Raw genomic sequence first — 24,252 nt, forward strand, 5'->3', positions numbered from 1 at the left:
GAAAGTGTTTCTGTCTTATTCCAAATGATGTTAAGGAATTCTCATGCTTGTATGTTTAAATGACTTTCTGCTTTCTTTTCAATGCAAGAAGCAGTCCTTATATCATGTTTTGTGGACAATTTGGACAAATGTAAGACTTTACCTGATATTCACAAATGATACTGTTTCCAGTGGAGGCTTTTGTACAAAATGTTTTTTTTTTTTTTCTTATTCTACAAGCATTCTCACTCTAGTGAAATTCTACCCATCTTAACTTCCTTATTATTTGCTTCCATTCTATTGGAAAACCTAGCAACCATGAGATAGTTTTAGGGGCCAGTCACCTGCATTTGCTCTAGTTATCTCATTTTCAAAGATTTGTCTTCTGCTATCCTTTATTTTTCTTACCTGTTAGGTATTTCAGTTAGCACTATTGTGAAAAAACTGCTTTATATTTTTGCTTTTTGAAAAACAGATTCTCTTTTCTAGCTTTATTATTTTTTAAATCCACATCGCACAGTTAGGTAGAATTAACCAAGGCACCATACATGAGTTGCCTTTCTAGGTTATACCACTCCATTCAGCCATATTGTTCTAATAATTTAACTTTGAAAACAGTCATTTTGACATTTAGAATACCATTTATATTTGAAGAAGTCAACATGTGTGTATTAATGTTTCCAAAGATATTTGGTGTTTTTTTCTCTCTCTAGGTGGCATTTATTACTAACTTATCCTAATTTTATCTTCAAAGTTGTTTTTATCTAGCTTTTAGGTAGCTGTTTTAATACTTGATCTAAACTTCAGGCTTCAGTGGGAATTTGTAAATTTTTCTAAAAATGTTCAGTTTAAACTAAGTATAATCCTTAAATATTCTTATGATTATGATTTTTCCTTCTCATTTCCTCCTTTTAAATAAAATACTTTACCAACCTTCAATACTCCAATAAATATGATTTTTTAATGTTTTATTATTACATGTATTTCCTCCTTGTTCTATCTGTATATGTGTTGCTATGACAAAATTTACACTTGTTTTTTTTTTTTTTTTTAAGATTTTATTTATTTATTTATTTGAGACAGAGAGAGAGACAGAGAGCATGAGAGGGAGGAGGGTCAGAGGGAGAAGCAGACTCCCTGCCGAGCAGGAAGCCCGATGCGGGACTCGATCCCGGGACTCCAGGATCATGACCTGAGCCGAAGGCAGTCGCTTAACCAACTGAGCCACCCAGGCGCCCAAAATTTACACTTGTTTTAAAAACTCATGCAAAATTATCAAAAACATTAAGAATTAATTACAAATTTAAAATTATCTATGTTGTACTTTTAAGAAAATCATTAAGAACTTTTGAGTGGGAGGCACTTTCTTCAGGGACAGCTAAAAGTTTTAAACATTTAATTTTTGCTTGAACACCCTTATAAATATTTATAGAGTCATAGAGCACAAAAGAAAAACCTATGTCCCTTCTGTATGAAGGTAGGTTACATGAAGACAGATGGGAATGTTAAAACTGAATAAATAATAAGAGATATGTATTAACAGATATTTCAACACAAATCTTAGTTTTTCATAAGCATATATTTTGCAAAATATATTTTGGCAAGTAGAATCTTGGATGTTCTCCACAATGTTCCTAAAAAAAAACCAAGCCAGCTATACTGATATAATATTATTGCATTTTGATTGTGGAAGTACTATAAGCCTGCAAAACAATTTTTCTCATCTCTCATTTGAATTGTCATTAATTTGCTTTCTAATCTCTCATTTGAATTGTCATTAATTTGTGCAAACTGATTTTAAATTGCTATGCCAATAGACAGAATTTAAAATCTAAACTTATAGAGCAATTAATTCATTAATTTCTCTATTCAATCATTTGGCTAATATGAGAGCCTATAATATTCTAGGCATACTGCATTAAGCAATGGGAATATAAAGGTTAAAAGGGAAACAAAACACACACAATTTTTTTTTTTTAAAGACCTCTCATTAGCATCTGCAGAATTACGTTAAGGCAAAAGCCTATCATTGCCCCGGATTAAATGTACCACCTACCAGTAATAGTCCTAAAATAAAGAAATTGTGCTATACTACACATCTGCTGGAGCCTGTAAAAAAGTTTTACACATCATTTTGCTTTATCCTTACAACAAGCTTGACCCTTTGAGGTGATATAACCTTCCCAATCTTCATAGATGAACTAGCTACAACTAGGATCCTATTGGTCTCATCCTAGGACCAGTATTTTCTAAATTTAATAATAATTTAGCCATTTCTCCTAACAGTATAATAATTTAGCCATTTATCCTAACAGTATATTTAACCACTCTTTCAAGCAGTTAATTATTACATATAAGTTATCTCTTTTCTGATAATCAATTATGAATATTTAATTCCAGATCAATATTCTCCTATCATCAGGTGTCCATTTGTGCCATCTCCTACTATTGCTTAACATTTAATGTTCAAGGAATGCATTTAAGTTTCATTGGGGGTGAAGCATGATACATACTGGAAAGAATATAAGAAAAAAATCATGAATGCATTTCAAAGTGATTTGGGGTTACCTCCTATTTTGGATCCCTGGGGCTAATCAAGAGTTGATTGTCGTAAATTACAGCCGTGGTATGTGAAATGATACACCTCCAAAAGTGCCGTCAGAAAGTAGTTGTGTACTTAGAATACTGACTTCTACATTTTTCTTACTTATGCATCATTAGTAATTTGTTATAGCAGTGGCCAGTTTTTACCTAAGAAAACATGTCAGAACACCCTACCCACTGGTGTAGAATATCCTACCCACTAGCTTGTCAACCCCTTCTTTTCCCAATTAAAACTCTGTCTTATGTATATCAATAAATGTGAGAAGAGAATAATGATTCTAGCTTGTTTATGTCTCTGGGGCAATCACCTTTGTTGGGCACCAGGCCCATCTCCCCCACTGGTGGGGTTAACTTTGATCTGCTCACAGGAGAATCAGTGTGAGCTAGAAGCCATCCCTTGTTGCACTCCTACTTGGAAGCAACAGTTTCAGGATCCAGTTCCCAATGATATGTGAGCAGAACTATACCAGATACCCCCTGTGTTGAATGATTTAGGTATTCCTCTGTGGATATCAATCACTAGACGTATATTAAACCCTAACTATGCATCCAGCCCTCCTTTGCTTTTTTGTTTTTGTTTTGTTGAGGGAAATATAGATCACATGTCTGAAGAAATTGCAGTCTTCTTGGGGATATATATTGACACACACTGAAATAACTACAGGGAGGGACCAGATTGTATAAAATTATTCCATGATTCTTTGAATCATTCTTTGAAAATCCTGCAACAAAATAAAAAACTTTTTAAAAACCTCCCCAACTTACCCCCAAAATTTATGCATTTGAAAATTTAAAATATAATCTTAAATATCACCTATTAAAGGGTAACAAACTTAAATTATAAATTATTTTCAAATGAAAGACATTGAGATACACATACACCCAAACCTGTGTAATATGATCAATGCAGGAAAAAAAAGTGTGGAAAGTATAAGATTCTTAAAAATTAATTAAATTAAATCACTAAAAGCATCTTTGATTTTAAAAAATCAAAACCAAGTTCTTAAATAAATAAGCTTGCCAAGAAGGTGGAAAATGTTACTTATGGAAAGGATTTTTAATGATGGGACAAGACTAGATATAAATTTACAACAATAAATGTAAAACATAAATTTAGTAGATAATTTTCTCTTAATTACCAAAATTAAACTAGAAGACAATGCGATATAGGATAAAATAATTTTAAAAGATGGTTAATGTCTTCTCCCAAAATGGTCCATTTCAATTAAGTTTTCAAGGAATAGATAATTCCCATGTTAAATTATTCCAGAACATTAATAAGGAGAAAGTTTCATAATATATTCTCTAAATACAATCTAATCCAAATATCACAACCAGTAATTGATAACAAAAATGGGAAAATACAAGAAAACTCTAGGCCAAGATTATCTATATACATAGGTTTAAATATTCTAGTTGAAATATTATCAAATCGAATCCAAAATTGCAATAAAAATTATAATACTATATTGTGAACAAGAATTAACTAGTAGAATTTATCTTAGGAATGCAAAGATAGTTCTTCATAAGCATATGCATTAAGGTGAAAAAACATATAATGAACTTGAAAAATTCAGATAAATTGTTTTGTGACATTCAGAATTCATTTCACATTTTAAAAACACAATACAAATGTAATTACAGTATAAGAAAAAAAAAAAGTCCTCAACTGGTTATCTACCAAAAACCTAAGTCAGATGTAATTATGTTTAACAGTTGCACATTAATAGCCATTCCATTAAAGAACAAAGGAAAATAAAGTTCCTGCTTTTACTTCTATTATGCAATATGCTACTAAAGGTCTTAGATTGTAATAAGAGAAGATAAGTAAGGAATTTTCCTTTTGGTCTCTACAGTAAAATGTTATGGATTTATTCATTCAGGTTTTGCACAATTTTTTGTCATATACTCAAGTATTGTAAGGTTTCTGTTGATACAGTAACTGGAATATTTTAAAGTAGAATTTTAATTGGTCATTGCTAGTATATAGGAAATCCACTGATAATTGTATGTTGGCTATCTAACTGACTTCACTTATTAGTTGCGAATCTTTTCAGTTAATTCTCTAGGGATTTCTTGGTAGAAAATCATAAATGGCAGATAGAAAGTAATGGTTTATTAGTTCAATCGTTACGAGACAGTTCCCACATATTAAGAAAAAAATACTGCTTTCAGATTTCAGTGAGATAATTAAGTTATGTTTTAGGAAGAACTTTTCTCTATACCTTATGGTTTGGCTAGAGTAGAATAAGATTCTTTCTCTCTAAAGATCTCTTAAGGGGCGCCTGGGTGGCTTAGTTGGTTAGGCGTCTGGCTTCAGCTCAGGTCATGATTCAGGGTCCTGGGATTGAGCCCCAAGTCGGGCTCCCTGCTCAGCGCAGAGTTTACTTCTCCCTCTCTCCTTGACTGCTGCTTCCCCGGCTTGTGCTCTCAATCTCTCTCTCTGTGTCAAATAAATAAATAAAATCTTAAAAAAAAATTTTTTTTAAGATCTCTTAAAAAAGAATAGATCAACACTTCAGTGGGATGAGTTAAGACAACTAATAAAAGAATGGAAATGGATGAGTTTTTAGTACTCTGAGCTCTTTTATGATTATGCCTATTTTACAGGCATGCTATAACTTCAATTCCTGGGTTCACACAGCTCATCTGATTCTCTATTTTGCAAGTCCTGCAACTGCAGTGCATTAGGAGTTGATAATTTTCTCAGAGATTGATTCATTTCAATTAAATCCAAAAAGAAATTGAAGAAGCAATCAGAATGTCCATGCATTAATTTTATGGAAGCCTGTTCTTTCCAGAAAGAAATACATTTATGTCTACTTCTATGGCACTTGGGAATTCACATCAGCAATCAGAAGACTGCATCATCAAAGTGAAGATATGAAAAATCTTAAGAAATCTTTCATCCAGGGTATAATATATAAGTACCTGCCTCCATGTAGGGCTCATTCTTAATAGGAACACATGAAATAAAATCCACCAGATCAGTGCCTCTCTCCTTCAGGAAGCAATCATTACACCCTAAGCAGATCTAGTACTCAAGCTTTTCTTTTCTTAAGATCATGTGAAGAACTTTCTTTTAATAAAGTAAAATATTTTCAGAATTGCTAATATCATTGTTTAGGCAACAGGATTCTTTGATAACCATTCAAACTTTGTTTTTAGGCCATGCAGTTCTTGATTTTTTTCAGAAAAAAATATCTTTCTGCAGATAATAAGTCATGTTCTAAATGTGGTTTTAATTTGTTTAGTTTTAAAATTATTGTGGTGATGTCTCCCACAGGCTTCTATCATGTATTGTTTAATGAATGTGTGTATGTGTTTGCATCTGGGACTGAGAGGCAGGGTGAGAAAGGCAGACACAGAAATGGAGAGAGAAAAGGGATTAAAAAATGACTTAGATGTGGATGGAACTGGAGGGTATTATGCTGAGCAAAATAAGTCAATCAGAGAAAAACATGTATCATATGACCTCAATGATATGAGGAATTCTTAATCTCAGGAAACAAACTGAGGGTTGCTGGAGTGGCAGGGGGTGGGAGGGATGGGGTGACTGGGTGATAGACATTGGGGAAGGTAGGTGCTATGGTGAGTGCTGTGAATTGTGTAAGACTGTTGAATCACAGACCTGTACCTCTGAAACAAATAATACAGTATATGTTAAAAAAAAGAAGAAGGAGAAGGAGAAGAAGATAGCAGGAGGGAAAGAATGAAGGGGGGGAATCTGAGGGGGAGAGACTATGGACTCTGAGAACCAAACTGAGGGTTCTAGAGGGGAGGGGGTGGGGGGATGGGCTAGCCTGATGATGGGTATTAAAGAGGGCACATTCTGCATGGAGCACTGGGTGTTATACGCAAACAATGAATCATGGAACACTACATCAAAAACTAATGATGTAATGTATGGTGATTAACATAACATAATAAAAAAAAAGTAAAAAAAAAAATGACTTAGGCAACTCCTAGCAGAGCCATTAAAATCCACTTGCAATACTGTTTTATTTTCTTAGGAATCTATAGCTTCAGTCTGCTAGCCGATAGAATAAGAACTTTACCTTTGACTTAATTAAAACATTGCTAAGATAATAATGATAGTAGTAAATAGTAATAATAATGATTGTGATAGTAATCACAGATAATTTTTTGGCCTATTTCTGATCATTTTACAGTTGGTATGACTTGAAAGGATAAAAGAAAATCCAGCAGTTCTTTAATCTGTCCTCCTAGTACCGTTCTATGAATAAAGCCATTCAGGTACCTTCATACATCAAAAATTCTAGAAGGATCTCGCAAACCTTATCAAATAAATTGTATTCCCAGCCCTGAACAAGAATAGTTTATGTTCCATGCAAGATTTGATGAGTGATAAGCCCCCTGAATTTCCTGGAATCTGTCTATATGACACACTATAAAAAAGTGAATGAAAATAAAGGCAGGATGCATGGATGTGTTAACCATATTAGAAAATAATTTTATCTTTGAAATAACTAAGTAAAACCTTTAATGTTGAGAATTGTCTCTGTCATTGAGGAGGTATTCCTATAAAAATATTCTGATGCCATCAAATCATTGCTATCTGGCTCACAGGATGTCTTTAAAGTTATTTCTAGTGATTAGATGATCAAAACTGTAAATGTAAAATGTAAAGACCTGACTTTGGCTCAAAGTCTAATCTATAAGCCTATTTGCCCTGGACACATCTGCCTTAATTGGACATAGTGAAAAAGCACAACTTGAATGGAAACTAACTAGTTATGTGACTTATGCTTTCTTGACCAGTTTCATCGTATGTTAGGTGAGAATAAAGATATTATCAGTTCTTCTTGCTTCACAAGATTATTAAGAGCATTATATAAAGAATGTGTATTATAAAGCATTGCATAAATCATGGTTCTCTTATGATTGCTGGTCTATCTTTAGATCTACATGTTTTTAGAAAAAAGTCTGCAACATTTTTAATCACACACAATCCAATTAATTTAAAATAAAATAGTCAAGCAAAGAGGAAACATCTCACCAAAGTCTCCCTTGACCCAAAGATTTTAAGAGAAAGCAAACCAGCTAAATGATGACCAGTTTGTGGGCCTATTGAATCTACTTCCACTGGTGGGAGTGGTAAACCAAGAGTGTGATAAGGACTGATGAGAATGAGTCACAGTAGAAGAGAGGGGACTTGTATTTCTGACATAAAAATAATTATAGAATTTAATTGCTTAGTTAGAACTTTGGTGATTATGTAACGTACATCTGTTCGAGTGCCCTAGAACCCCCCTTAAACATAGTGGGCATTCAGTGTCTCTGGAATGAATGAATTTGCTGTATGAGTAAATCAAATTCTTCAAGGTGACTTACCAAAATACATAATGTAAGTAGAACCAAGACCAAGCCCAAGACAAGAAAATTCCAACCCAGAATTCTCTACATGCTGCCTTTTGTTGATACAGGCTATGCTAGCACTGATTTTAGAAAGATGTAACCGAATGAACTGGGCACCTTAGCCTATTTCTTTTCACTAAGTTGTAGTTTTTCGATTAAATGCTAATAAGATCCAGAATCTGGTAAGAACATCCCTTTTAATTACCATGAAGAGTTGACATCTACAGAGATAAATCTAGATTCGGTAGTTAGGGTAAACGAAAGGTTGGATGTGACAGTAAGACTAGACTCCCCCAAAAGCCTTGATTCTCAGCAGCTGGGAAGGAGCAGTGTCTAGGCTGTAAGATCTACACATGGGAAGAGAACGGTGAGGTCAACATCTCTAGAGTTCAGTTCATGCACATTCTGTTTGACAGTGACTCATGTTCATACTATTTGGTTTTGAACGATTTTAAAAATATATAGAGATACAAATATATAAAATGGAAATTGTATATATATTTATTTTTTAAATGCTATACATAACATTATAGTAAAGTACATCATTACTATTTTTTTTTCTCACAATTGGTGCTATTACTCATGCTCATCCAAGGAGAAAGGGTGCAACAAGCTGTTTTACTCCCAGCAGTAAACATTAACGGGAAAGACTGCCTGTATGCTCAGCAATGAGAATCCACTATCTTATCGATAGTTCAGTGCAACCAGTGGGGTTATGCTTCACTTTATGCCACTTATTTACTGCCTGACAACTTTTCTTGAACCATAAAACTGTACAGGTGACAATCCTAGATCTGTCTACCACAAAGAATTAAAAAATCATATAGTTTTGGAAATTAGTAAATACTTAGAGCTGATTGATAATACACCATATGAAAACTTACTGTAGTACTGAGAGTGAAACTTGCAGACTTACTTTGTGTATTTGAAAAAGATATACTGACAATTAATGAGCTAAGCATGAAATGCAAGAAGTTAGAAGACTGCATAATTAACACAAAGAAACTAGAAAGAAGAAAGAAAATTTATAGTAAGAGCAGATATTAAACATAATAGAAAACAAAGATGCAATTAGATAAAGCCTAAAGTTGTTTCAAACCTCTGGAAAGCTTGATCAAGAGAAAAAAATACAAAACTAAATAAAATAAAGAATGCAAAAGGGATTTCACTACGGATTTAGTGAAGATGAAAAACATATTTAACAACGGGATGGATTACCTAGCAAATTGAACACATGCATGTCGTAAAACCAGCAATTCCACTGTGGTACAATCTCCAGAAAAACTTGCACACATATCCCACTCAAACATGTCCAGAATTCAGCCTTTGAGGAGGAATAGAGAGGTCTAGATTGTTCTGTGGCAAAGGATGGTCTCTCCTTGGTGACTGCTCCTTAGAATTGGAGTTGATATAACAGCAGAAGCAATTAGCCAAAGTTCTGGGACTACAGTGCCCTATGGTTGTAATGGGTAAGTGCTAACTTGGCCTCCCAAGAGCTTGGAAACAGCAGGAAAGGGGGCTGCTGTACACTGGAAGGAGGAAACCCTCAAGAGTGCTATTTTCTGAGTCCTCCTCTTTGGCAAGGTGAGAAGTGGCAAGATGTTGAGACAACAGTCATCACTGCACTGCTGTGATTTAGGTTGAGGAACCATGTAAGCACATTTCCTACTTGAGGATTTGTATCCCAGAGATGGAGTAGCTACGGTTACACTTTTGTATATAACGGCAGAAATGCTACGCGCTGTTTGCAAAGGTGTCCTTTCCTCCCTGTAACTTTACTGAGTAAGAAATTACTATTTAGCTACATTTTGATGAAGCAACAAAGACAGTGTGTCATTGGTGTGCTGCCATTCTAAGAGCAGATTTTTGAAATCTGTATCTTCTCCCTTTAAGGATAAGATGACGTTTATTTTTTCAGGGCTTTAAAACCTTTTTCTCAGTCATCATTTCATATTGTGGACTACCACTCAAAATACACCATAACTCTTACACTGCAAGAAATTCTGCAAAAGGTGGACTATTCTCTTGTATGTGAGATTGAAAATCCAAAAAGTTTTGCAAATTTCTACCAGAAACAATATCATCTCTTCTAATAGTGCACAAGCAATTTTTTTCTCTACTCTGCAGTATGGGTGTTAAGCTGCCTAATTGTAAAGTCCTTGATCTTAGCTCCTTCCTTTAGCACTTAATTGATTACTACCCTCAATGACTTTATAGACTTTCTTTGGATTTTTTGCTAGGTAGGTATTTATTTACTTTCTAAACTCAAAATTACTTAGAGACTAATATAAACTGCAGTTAGGTATTTATTTACTTCCTAAACTCAAAATTACTTAGAGATAAATATAAACTGCAGTTTGTCAGTTTTGACTTTTTTAGTTAAAATGTTGCTATTGTTAACACATTTTTTCTTTTCATTTCGTGTTCAATAAATAGTTCTATTTGGGGTATAGATGGCAAATTCAATTCCTCAGCTAGACTTAGAAGAACAATGTAGCATATAATGTTCTGACAAATAGGGCCATGAAATTTAAAAATGATCTTTAAGAATAGGATATTTTTCTCAAAAATAGCTTAAGGGAAATTATTTTCATAGTTCCAAATCTTAAAGCATCCCCAGCAAATAAATGGAGTTTGACATATTCTACACATGTGTAGATTTTTATAACTTCGTTTGTAAATCTGGAAGATCTCCTGAACAGCAGAGACTTTCAGGCAAAGGCTAAATGAAACCTTGATGAGAATATTATAGATAGAATTTAGGCATCAAATGTGTGATTCAGTTAATGATCTTGAAAGTCACTTCCCTCCCTGAGAATTTCTATCGTTAGATTTATTAGCATAGTGGAGAATTAACTTGAGAACCTGATGGTCTACTTTGACTTACGAATTTAGAAGACTTACTCATACAAATACAGTTTTTTTTTCCAGATACCCTATTAAAATATTATTATAAAGTTAATTGAACAGTAACCCTGTACAAAAACAGTATTAAATTTAATTTGCCTCCATGACCACCACATTGTGGACACTCTCTTTCATGTGTGGGTAAAATGAACTATCCTGTTTTGAGCTGGTGGGCAAGAGAGCCCCCTTGAAAGACCCTGATTGACCGGATCATTCAGTCAGCTGTGGTAAACCCTTCCTGTTAGTGAGGAGAGGTAGTTTGGCAGTTAACTGCAGGTGCCTGGGAACCTAGCCTCCATCCCTGCCTCTGATTCTGCAGGTGGGGTAAGTCTTTCATACCTTCCTGGGTCTCTGATGCGCCTTCGCGGGCAGACTGTTTTAAAATCTACCTCACGATGACTGTGAAACTTGTGCATCTTTAAAAAATAAACTGTGATATCTGGAGAAGTCAGTTCTCCCTTAAGGGAAAAATTTCATAGCTTTATGTTTCAAGTTGGACTCAACTTGAGTTGTTAACTACTGCGGCATCACTGAGTTTTGGAACAGAGCAATTGATTCAGGATAAACTATTTCAAATTTTAAAAAACAATTAATTTACTTTTCCTCTCACCCACAGGTCTACCCACGGATAGCGCCGGCATTTTGGCACTACCTGCGGGTAGAAGTGAGTAGCGGGTACTTGAATTCTCCCACCCCCGCGCCTCGCACTCCGCCCGTGTGGTCTGACCTGATGCGCACATTTTGCTCCTGGTGCAGCTGCCATTCTGTGTGAACGTGCTTTCACGCCACCACCATTCCTTAGAGTTGGATCAGAAATCCAAATCACCAAAACTCCTAAGTGCAAGTTTATATAAGATAATCATCTCTCTTACTAAATTTCTGAATCAAGACCATATCATATGCATCATAATGATAAATAACTAAATGCTAAATTTTGGAAAACCATGCTCACACCTCTCTCTAATCAATATTTTTTATATTCAGAGCATAATTCCTCAGCTTAACTTGAGACTGTTTCTAGGAAAAAGTGGAATAATTCTGCTTCATTTCCTTTCTCCTCTTCTCTATCCCCAGGAGCATGAGCAGCTCACCTACTCCTCCACGAGGTCCAAGGCACCCAGTGTCATCATCACAGGCCTCAAGCCGGCCACCAAGTACATATTTCATATCCGAGTGAGGACTGCAACAGGATACAGTGGCTACAGTCAGAAGTTTGAATTTGAAACAGGAGATGAGAGTAAGTTTTACACAAACATATAAAATAAGATGTTAATTTAGTACTATTCCAATCTGACCTGATAGTTAAAAATCTAATGTCCCCAGTTGTGAATAGTCTCATCAAACAGGATTCTGTTCATGTAAATACTCATAGAGTCATTTAGCTTAATGTTTTGGTGCTATCATTAAATACCTCCATGAAATGCCTTACTCTACCACAATTGTAGTGTGGCCCAAATACATCTCTTTATGCAGAATTCATCACTCATGCTATAACATAGAGTCTCAATGGGCAGTGTTAGCCTAATTGCTTGCTAGTCTTGGCATCATAATATGGTACTAATGAAAACTTGGAAGAGAATAAAGCCATGAGCAAATGATTTTAGCAGTTAGTTCAAAATTGTGCAGCTTTGGCTTGTTAGATCAAAAAAAAAAAAAAAAAAAAACAGTGGTCAGGAGAAAAACTCCACTAAAATGTACATTATAAGTTTAAATATAGACACATGGGCTTAATTAGAAACTCAAATTAGTTCCATAGCCTTGATGTGTTGAAAATCAAAATGGGAGACGAAGGGAGTGAGGTGTTCCAATGTCATGTAACAAAGCCTTTGAAATGTCTTATTTAGTCTGAATCCTGCTCTACCATTGAATTCGTTTTTTTGCTTTTAGAAATCTATCTTACTGCTAACTTTGTAAAGATAATATGGGTGGCTTTTGCAATGTTCCTCTATGGAAAAATGTCCAAATACCTAATTATAATAAAAATATGTCCCCATCATTGCTAAAATACCCATATTTATATAAGAATTCAAGAATAGTAAATATATTATAAAAATTCTTTATAAATAACAATAATAGCTACCATTTATTGAGCTTCTAATAAGTGCCAGAAATTATGTATTTTATATATATTATTCCATTTAAACCTTTCAACATCCAATAACACCAGTATGATTTTTCTAATTTTACTCATGAGAAAAGAGAATTCTAGAGAAATAGAGCTATTTGTTCAGATATATGCAACTAGTAAGAAGCTAAGCTAAAATTTGAAACTGAGGGCTACCTTTTTCCAAGGCCTGTGCTCTGAACTACTCCACCATCATGCCAAGTTCTTTCATTTGAATTATTAAAAAGTGCTAATGGTAAGATCATGAAACAGGCCACAATTCCTCTAGTTTGTCACTCCCCCAAAATGAAGCTGTTTGGATTTCAAATTCTGTGATGGAAGGAGTGTTGTCGTTTTTACATTGATGAACAGTATCAATTCATAAGATGCCCTCATTGCAACTATATCTCACTAAAAAGTGGAAGAGTACCAACATAATTAAGAAGGCACACAGCTTAGGAAGAGAGAGTAAACTAATGAATAAAAAGAACACTTATAACCTGGATGTGTAATATCAGTGATGATCATTTATAATCCTGCAGGAGACTATTGGCTTCTCAAGCTAGAGATGAAATTATTGGTAGTAGAGTGTAATTATCAAAAAAACATAGCTCCATAATTAAGAACAATATAAAAATATTCAAAGTGCCATCCCTGCTATGTCCTGCTGACTCTTTCTCCCCTGCTCCCATGTCAAGACTTTGCCTTCACGCAGAGCCAGAGGATGCAATTCAAGGAAAGTTTGGTCCTGGGAAGAGTCCTGTCACTGTGTTGTTCTGGCTGTGTACCGCATCCCTGCATCTCACTTCTCTTACTTTCGTTCACAGATGAAGAAATTTATCTTTTTTAAAAGTATGACATTTTTGAGTATTACATCATTAAGTCAAAAATATATTCTCAGACAAATTTATAGGGCTAAATCTAGATAAGTCATTTGTGTTTATCTGGGACTTCTAGAGAAAACAACCTAGTCTAATTAAAAAAAAGTTCTGATCTAAATATGAAAAAATTAATTTGGTTTAACTCTAAATTTCAACTCATTGTACTTTCAGGACTAGAATTCTTTCTGTTACAAAAAGATACATACTTTGAAATTCCTTATCAGAAAAGGTCCCATGCTCACCAATGACCCAGTATAATATTTATTCATCCAACAAAAATGTATAGGACACTTAATATGTGCCATACTCTGTGTGAGGTTCTGGGGATTAAAAAAGTAATAATAAGACCAACAGCCTTCACATAATTCATAGTCTAGATTTGTGGGAAGAAAATGAAAATTTAAATAAAAAATACAAGGTTAGTGACATGTACTATCATACAAATATGCAAAGGGTGCTCTAAGAGCATAGAGAAGAAATCCTAGTTTAGCATGAATGGGTCATGAAGGGGTCAGTTGGAAGGTGAGAAGATGGGGCTCATTCTTGAAAGAGGAGTAGTAAAAGAATAGCAAAAACACTGAGGCCTGAGATAGCATGAAAAATTTAAAGAACAGAAAATAATTTGGTGTGGCTGCAGTGAGGAGACAAAAAGGTGAAATGGTGGGAACTGAAGGAAGAGAGTTAGAAAGGGCCAACATGAAGGTGCTCTTTTGGCCCCGTGAAAGATATTGAGCCTTCTGATGATACTGAGGAGCTGGGAGAGGGTTTTGATTAGGGAGTAACATGACCAGTAACAGGTGCAAGACCCCCTACTGAGCAATTTACACAATTCATCTTTTTAATTCTGACAAGATTATTTCTCCTTTTAGAAACATAAGTAGCTTTACCAAAATCTGGTAATCGGTGAGTGGAGGTGCAGGATTAGAACCCTAAAACCATCTGACAATGACCACAGCAGACAGCAAAAAACATGTTCTGAATCACTGATTCGTAAATGACATGAAAGACAGAATGTCTCAGAAGAATCTGAAAAATGTGTTTGTCTAAACCTGGAATTTGGGTAAATAGAATGGCTCCCAAGTCAATTTACAGCCTAGAGGGAAAATCATTTAAAGGATCATTTTTTATCTGGTTAGTTTTAAATTGCATTTTCAAAGCATGCTGTTTATATCCAGAAGAGAATTTCAGTGAATGATGTCGTAGTAGGATATGGTCAGGTTTACTATAAATTTCAGGTATATAATGATATGAATTCCAATCTCCAGCATCAGTCTTTTTCTCTTCATACCCTCCTAGCTCATCTTTTAATTTTTATAGCTTTTGTTTCCTGAGTAATACCTGAACTAAGTTCTCTCTTGTGCATTCTATTTAATTAACTTTACAATATATGCATAGAGATGGGGGTGGGTTGGGGAAGAGAGATGAGGTTCTCTCATTTGATGGTCTGATTCAATTTTTTTTTTTAAGTAAGCAAAGTGAAATACTTTACAATTTAATTCTCTCTAGCCATATCTGTTTTACTTGCTTCAACTTTTAGTTTGCCAACAAGACAGTAATATAAAATATGAAAAAACTCCTTTTCAAAATCATAGTATTCTGAACCCACAAATGTTCTACAAATATAGTGGCATCTGAATAACAATCACAGTTACTGCTCTTGCTCTTCCAGACCAGCAATTGGATTTTTTTCCAGAGTCAGATTATGTAGTGGAAACTGGCTAAACAAATGTAGAGATCAGTAATTATGATTGCTAGCACTATGAAAAGAGCCTACTTGGCCTAGACCTGTTGGTTTCTGCTCTCCCCAAGTCTACAGAATAACCTCATTACATATGTATATATGGAGAGATAAATAGATGACAGATAGATAGGTAGATATAGGTAATTAATTGATTGATAGATATATACATGAATAGGTAGATAATCACTCCTGTATAATCACAAAAGACTTTTCTGTTTTAATGCTGGTATTTCATATGTCTGCTAATCTCTCTTTGACAAAGAATGTACAACTAAATATTATGTCCACTAACAGCATTTACTGAGTACCTATTGTATACTGGTCTTTTTATCAGGTACTGTAATTGATTCTCCCACCTTTTTAGAATAGATATAACAAAATTACAATAAACTACAGAATCAGTAGTAAGAAGGTAAGAATATATAAACATTCCATGTGGATCTTCTTGAGACAGGTGAAAGATCAGTGTCAGAAGCTAATATAAGAATTTTCTCAGTATTAAAGTGAAATTCATATTAGGCGCAAAACTATCAAACACACCCACACAGATTAAGTACAGAACTTTTTGGCTTATATGAATGAAACAATAGGAAATTTTAACCACCTTATATTTATTATAATTTTGTCCTTATTTTCTGGAGAAAATGTGCTTCTTTTCAATGGAGAAAAAAATAACAATTAAAATTAAAAAGTTATCTACATAGCCAGTACTATCCATATCCTTGCAAACTTCTCAAAAAAGATGTTTGGTATAATTTTTAGCAATAATAACATTACACCTACATTTTTTTAGAAAAAGAAATAAAAATAATTTAAAGAAGGAAGTTAAACATTTGGTTATTTAAAACACCAAGACTTTTTTATTTATTTTTTATTTATTTTATTTATTTTATTTATTTATTTGAGAGAGATAGAGAGAGAGAACTGGGAGGGTGGGGTGAAGGGGGGAGAATCCCAAGTAGACTCCCCACTGAGCACAGAGCCAGACACAGGACTCAAACTCAGGACCCTGAGATCATGACCTGAGCTAAAATCAGGAGTCAGATGTTTAACCGACTGAGCCACCCAAGTCCCCTAACACATCAAGACTTACCTAATATTCAAATGTATTTTAGAGTAGCAGAAAGTAATTTCATGTGTATATCTTTTAAAACCAAATAAAATATATCCTTCTATATTGCAGCCAACTTGAACATTTTACTTAAACACTGGAAGTGAACTTATGAAGCTATCAGAAGGGTGCAGAATCCATAGCTTAAAGCCAATTTTTGAAAGAAAGCTGGAAATTTACACGTAGTAATTAGCAGTTTACCTCTCCCATTGCTTTAATTGTTATCCAAAAGACCCAGAAGAAGTATACATTGCCAACATGGAAGCAGTACATTCTTTTCCCCTGGAAGGATTAATTATACATTAAATTTTAGCAACATACAAACTTAGGTTTTTACCTATAAGCTACATAAAGCACTTTTGTAACATAAAAGCCACATCTGTCAACATTTTAAAATGTATTATTTACCAAAAGTAGTAACAATGGACTAGGTTTATATCACATAACGTAACCACACAAAAGTCATCATGATCAACGTTAACTAACCAAACAATAAATTACTGAAATATAGTGGGTATTTCAAAATAGAATCTTATTTCATGGCTTACACATGTATACAAAAAGTGTTAGTGTAGATACAAATGAATGAATTTAATCACTTAATTATTTTGAAACACCCATAAGAGTTAGCTATTTTTAGTATGGTTTCATATTTAAGTAATATGATTAAGTTTAACAATTTATAAATGGGAAATGATCCTGGAAATTAAGGTTCAATATTGTATCTCTTGTTCCTTCTTCTCTAATTTGTTCTTTATGTCTCAATTGGACTAATTTTTCTATACTCCACCCTGTACACTTAAAAACTCCAAATCATTGAGTATTTTCTACCACATAAAATGTGAATTTCTCAACAAATATTCAAGTCTCCCTCCAATCCTAATACAGACTAACATCATTCCTGTCCCATCTCCCTCTACTTAACACAAACTCTGAAAAAATGTATGGATGCTTTATACATGAAATTTTCTGATTCTTCATAATTTCTAAGCTTCTTCTATGACTTCCAACTGGAAGATTCAGAAACCTATCACATTATAAATGGTCAGTCCAGCTCATCTGCTACCCCTCCTGAAATGTTCTGGATCAGTCCAGGGAAAAATCGTCACTCTTTCCTCAGACGTTCTATATTTTATTGTGCAAGTGCTCAATTATTTGCTAAATTGTTAGCTCTTTGAGGTTAAGAACTAGAGCCAGTATCTTTGTGTCTCATGAAATGTCTTGCTTATAGTTTCCAGTGCATATTTAATCAAATAAATGAATAACATATAATTTTTAAAAGGCTAAAATTGGGAGAATAGCATGTTGCCTGCCAGTCTAAACAGAAAGAATCAAATATTTTTATTTGCCACGGATAAACATTTTAGCTTGCTTTATTTTGGCTGTCAGGCTGTCACTGGCTTGAGTTGTATAGAAACATGATATGTGGAACTTTAATTACAAATTAATTGTTAATTCTATAATTGAGGGCATTTTAGGTAGAGTTAAATGATATTCTTGTTGTTGTGCAACATATTTTCTTCCCTAAACTACCTTTTTAAAAAAATCTCTATTATGCTTAAAAAAAAAATTCTATTGTGTTTGATCTGGTCTATTGGTTGAAGCCCAATCTGTACTGCTTCAATTACTTAGGATGAAATTAGCTACATCATTATTAACAGTAGCCAGAAATTTGGGGATGGTTATTAATGGTGAAGCATGAAGCAGAAAGAGGACCAGCTGACCCTGGTGGAGTAATAAAAAAGTTAATTAATCAAGCAAGAGGCAGATTTCATATTTATGAGTCTACCCAGAGGAGGATGAATTCCAGTATGTAAGATTTTAATTTGAAATAATCTCCAATCAATAGAACTTTTTTTTTCCCCAATCAATAGCACTTTCAGTTTTGGCAACCATAGCTATCTAAATGCAAACGTCAGTAGGAAAGAAGAATTTTCTAGCAGTTAGGTTGTCCAGCTATAAATTGGCCTACCTTATGAAGTAATGAATGCCCCTCATGATAAGAATTTGTACTGAAACTAGCTGGATACTTTTTTAGCATATCATAAAGGAAATCCTTGCTTTGTTTAGGAGGTTGTGATACAATTTTAATGTAACTTCTAACCTTGAGATTCCACCAGATAATATTTATTGAGTTCTAATTATTTTCCAAGCACTTTTCTGTTCTTGGTGGCTACTAACCTTTGAAGTAGATACTATTATCATGTCCATTTTATGGATCAGGAAACTGAAACACAAAGAAATTTAGTAACTAACCACATTCCCACAGCTAGTAAGTGTTGGAATGGGCATATTATATGGGATAGTATTTTTCATATTAATGCTCAAAACTAGGACTGAATTCCCTTTATACCGAGTCAGTGTTTTTATTTTTCTTATTCAGCTTGGTCATTACCTCTGATTTTCTACATGATTCTTTTTTTATTCTTGCCTCCAATTCTTCACCATCCCTTAACCAATTATATTCTTCCCTATCATAAAGTGTGTTTGAGTACAAACACAGATTTTCAGAAGACTATAATTATATATAAATCACCATGCATCAAGTTCAGAGAGCTATGTGTGTTTTAATACAGATTTCTAGATTAATGCACACATGGTAGACCAAGTATAACTCTAAAGGGACAAAATAATGTACTTAGTCTGATTACCTTACATGAGCAGGGACTTGGTGAAGAGTAACTATTTGCATAGAGAATGGAAGTCTCCTTTTAACAAGACTTTGATAAAAAAAGAATATTTTGCTTCCATTTTGCCTGGATCAAATGAAGACTTTAAATGATGGGAACCAGGCTCATGTACTGTAAGACAGATTGAAGGCTCCAATACGAAAAATAAAGATCATAACTTTGTTAAATGGGCTGGAAAAAAATCATTGACTAATAATATGTACTTAGAAATTATAAAATGTGCATATTAACATGCAGTGTTACAATTTGTCTCAAATCAAAAAGGGAAAACAGAATATAGGCTTATTTTAAGCCAATAACCTACAGCAACATATACAAAAATGTGATTTCTTTGGGGTATTAGCCAGCATCCCTTGACTGGAAGTTTTGTGGGGTTTTTTTTTGAAATCAGGAACCATTTCTTATTCGTTTTTATGTCTCTTATATTGTTTTGCTGACACATAGAAGGCTTTCAGTGAATATCAAATAAGTTGATATTGTCTAGTAAATAGTCAACTAGCATGCATCTGTTATTTCAAACAAATTACATGTATTCTATTATTTTATTATTTTATCTATATATTTTCAGTATCTTATTTGTATTTCTGTGCATATATATTAATAACAGTGTGCTGAATGCTGGTCAAAGGGTACAAAATGTCAGTTATGCAGGATGAGTAAGTTCTGAAGATCTAATAATATAGCATGGTGACTATAGTTAATAGTACTGCATTGTGTATTTGAAATTTTCTAGAAGAGTAGATCTTAAATGTTCTTACCACATACACACACTCTCTCACACACACATACACACGTACAGTAACTATGTCAGGTGATGGATATACTAATTAGCTTGATTGTGGTGATCATTTCACAATGTATACTTATATCCAAACATCACATTGCATACCATAAGTATATGCAATTTTTATTTGTCAGTTATACCTCAATAAAGCTGGAGGGAAAAAAAAACAAATATGAATGATAAACATTCTCTATCTTCAGGAAGCTCACCATTAAGCCACAACAGAGACTCTTCTAACAGAGTTTCCTATATATGCCATTCTCAAAGTCTAATTTTAATTTGACTTGATTTGGGAGGAAATGGATTTTTTTTCTATCAGCTATCATATAAATTGCCTGAATTTATCTGTCAAGTTATTTGACTTTACAACCTTGAATTCTTCTAGAGAGAAAAATGTTCCTTAGACATTTCAAATTGCTTAGATTTAGTGAAAAATATATTCCCTATGTAATACATGAAGAATTACAGCCATTCTTCAGACTACACAAATCAGCTTTATTAATTTGTATCTTGAAGTGGCTTCTTTAAATGTCATATTCTAGTGGTTAGGAAAGCATTAAGGGCAAAGTAAAGAAAAACTAATCTCTTATATAACTATATATAACCTAGCTGGAACTGCTGGTGGGATTCTTAATTATGGCTGATCTCCTACTTCCATCTGTTGCACAACTATGTACTCTGCCCAAGACAGGATAAGGAGTATTGTGTTATTCAGTAGCTACTTCTGGAATGTATTCTAAAGCAGGAGGTGAGTTCTAGCTAGCTGTGGAATGGTGCCCAGTGGTGATACATAGCTGTGGTTTTTACAGGGAGAGGGCAGAAACACCTGATGCTAGGATGAAATTGTCCTTTAGGAAATCTCAGACTGCAAGGATGACACAGCCCACAGGGCTTGCTTCCTTTTACAGCTTGCTTTCCTACTTCCCAGTGGAATTCTATCCATATGGTGAGATCACTTTTAGAGCTGAAAAACTTGAGAGTTGAATGAAAGAGTTGTCAAACTGTCCAAGGTGGGTGAAAAGTATTTTATATAAAATATATAAATACTAAATATTATCTGCCTATGTCAAAACGTAAAGACATAGTTTGAGTTTTTCTATTGGTATAGTACCAAGATGCAATAAAAAATAAGTTTAAATTATCTAATGTAACATCTTTTAAATCTGTATTCATTCAGTGCAAGTCATCTGTTGTTTTTTTTTTAAGATTTTATTTATTTATTGGACAGAGAGAGACACAGTGAGAGAGGGAATACAAGCAGGGGGAGTGAGAGAGGGAGAAGCAGGCTTCCTGCTGAGCAGGGAGCCCGATGCGGGGCTCGATCCCAGGACCCTGAGATCATGACCTGAGCCGAAGGCAGACGCTTAACAACTGAGCCACTCAGGTGCCCCAAGTCATCTTTTTTTGCTGTACCTCACTGGGAAGTCACAATACTGAATGGACAGATGTTTATAAAATAAACCCAGCCAGCTCTCCCAAATCTTGTTTGAAGAATTAATAAACAGCTTAAGTATTTGCATTACACTATACTTTTTCAAGAGAAACAGTAGTTCAGTGATTTTAAGATAAATAAGAATTTCTGGCAAAATAGCTGGAGCCCTTTAAAAGATTTAGCTGTGTGTGCACAAACCGGAGCATGACATGCATGAGCATATTACCGCACTGTAAAGATAGGCAGAGTAGCAGAATATGGTAACTTTACCACCAGATATAAAATAGCTGATTCACAGCAAACCGAATTTCATATTCTCTTATGCTTTTGGAAAACTGAGCATCCTTTAAAAAATGCTCTTGCACTATAGTTATTTTTAAAATAAATATCTTATATTTGCTGGATACAAAACGAGAAAGCAGACTAAATGGTTTCTTCAACAAGCATTTTCAGCATTTCTGTAAACAATAAACAGTGCAATATTGCTTACTGAATTTAGCATACATATTTATACGTGCATACATACGTGTAGTACATATATTCTGCATTCATGCACTCTTCCTATTCTCATTTTGAGATGAAGAAATGAAATTGACGGTGTCTTAAATATTGTTGCTTAAGTTGTTATCCTTGGGAGTAAGAGAGTTTATTTCTAAATTTGATACAAAGTTTGTTTCTAAATTTGACATAATGAGAGAGAAAGTAAAGGGCATGTGAAAGGAAGCAGCAAAAGCTAAAGCAAGCAGAATGTTTAATTGTTCAATTTATTCATTCAGTCTTTCACTTGGTCTAAAAGTACTAACCCATGGGCCAGATATAGAAGGAGGTGCTGTGGATTCAAAGATAAAAAGAATAGATTTGTTCCCTGCTTTCACAAAAGCTTGTGAGAGGTTCAGAAAATTATACAAGGTTTCAAGGTTGTATGTGACATTTTGGGGAGCACAAGGAGAACCCAAACAAACTTATATCAAGGAAAGCTTCCAAAAAGAAGTGCTATCTTAAAGGAAACTTTAAAGTTAAATAAAACTTGGCCATGCTAGTGAGGGGGGTGGAGGGTGAGGTGGGGGTAAGATAAGGGGATCGGGGAGCTTCTGTTCTCTCCTGTGTGCAGGCATGCAGGTGTACAGATGAAAGTGAGTATGGAACCTTCTAGTAACTGAAAGCATTTTAGTGTGGCTAGAACTGTGGTTTTCAAAATGTGGGCCCTGCACCAAAATCAGCAGCAACACCTGAGAAAACGTTAGAAATGCAGATTTTCAGACTCTTACCATATACCTGCTGAATCCGAAACTCCGGGGGTGAGCCCAGCATTCTGTTTTAACAAGCCCTCCAAGTGATTCCGAGGCATGCTCTAGTTAGAGAACAAGCAGCTTCAACAGAGGTGGGGGTAAGGAGTGTTGGGGGTAATGATCTTGGTACAGAAAATACAAGACATGTGACTGGAGTCATAGACAGGCAAGGGCCATGCGATGCTGTCTTTGATCTTTCCAGGAGGCCGAAACCTTCCTGAGTTTTTATTTTTCTTCACTTCATCTGTAGTTTGGAGACGGGCAAGCCAAATGGAATGAGCTTCCCATAACTGACTTCTCTGGTACCATTGCTAACACATCTAATTTTCTCACCTTCATTTTATCCACACTAAAAATAAAACCTTCCAAATATCTTTTTCATTGTCCCTCCTATAGCTGTCATAACTTCCAAACTCCCTAGAGACTATTTTAGCTTTAGAATTCACCTACCAAAGGTGCTGGAACCTTGGGAATTATCAATTTAAATTCTAACACATGTTTGTTCTCTGCCAGCATGTAAGCCTCCATATTTCTCCTTGACAGTTCATATTTGGTATCTGGACTTTCAAGACACAGTGAATTATGACCTATTCACCAGAGCCTCCTGAGAAAACTGGAGCTGAGCCATCTCATGCCAAACTTTCAACAAAAGTTGGTCAGTTGCAGATGTTCTGGAAATTAAGTTATCTGGAAAACTTCATGAATCTAGATATCATAAATGTGACATGTTAGCAAAGCAAAGTTAGATACCAAGATTAATATGCCACACAAGGGTGTCATGGACTTGTCTCAGGAAAGGTTACTTGGTTGGATGGTCTAATTGGTAAAGACGATGTAAGCCTTGGTATCTTGGCTCATGACCATTCTCCACTCTAGACATTAGTTTCTCATCAATAAAATAAAGGGAATGTGCTAAATGAGCTACCCTTGCTCTAAAAATAGAGGACTTCTGAGTGAAGTAGTTAAGGATTTGGGCCAGACCAAGCTCTGCCATCCCTAGGTATTAGGACCTAAGGAAGGCTGTTTAGTCTATGTTAGCTTTGGTTTCCTCATCAGAAAACTGGAAATTTATTTATTTGTTTGTACACTGATTTATTAAAAAATATTGGTGAAAACACACTCTGTACTCTGTACTAAGTGCTGGTCTACATGCTGTGGATATAGCAGAAATAGAGAAAGATACTTAGTGTCCTATCCTAGAGCTTATGTTCCAGAGAGGAGGGAGACAATAAGCAATGAATGAGTAAAGTATTTAGAATGTTAAGTGATGCAGAGCTCTGGTGTGTTGCCTAGACCTCCCCTTCAGGACCCAGGCACTTACCTAATCTCTTAGCTAGTGGGAGTGTGGCCC

The 24,252-nt window shown here is 34.6% G+C and overlaps 1 protein-coding gene across 1 annotated transcript in view; it reads left to right on the forward strand.

Annotated features, from left to right (window-relative positions):
• Nucleotides 1-24,252, forward strand: part of EPHA6 (EPH receptor A6) — an 833,569-nt gene that overhangs the window by 554,356 nt on the left and 254,961 nt on the right. Inside the window, exon 7 of the mRNA XM_064580423.1 lies at nucleotides 11,944-12,106. Coding sequence (XP_064436493.1) covers nucleotides 11,944-12,106 — 163 coding nt within the window. The remainder of the gene's footprint in view (nucleotides 1-11,943; nucleotides 12,107-24,252) is intronic.

This window comes from Mirounga angustirostris, unplaced genomic scaffold (genome assembly GCF_029215605.1).
Source record: "Mirounga angustirostris isolate CCGP_5_RB_7025 unplaced genomic scaffold, mMirAng1.0.hap1 SCAF_1, whole genome shotgun sequence".
Taxonomy (NCBI): domain Eukaryota; kingdom Metazoa; phylum Chordata; class Mammalia; order Carnivora; family Phocidae; genus Mirounga; species Mirounga angustirostris.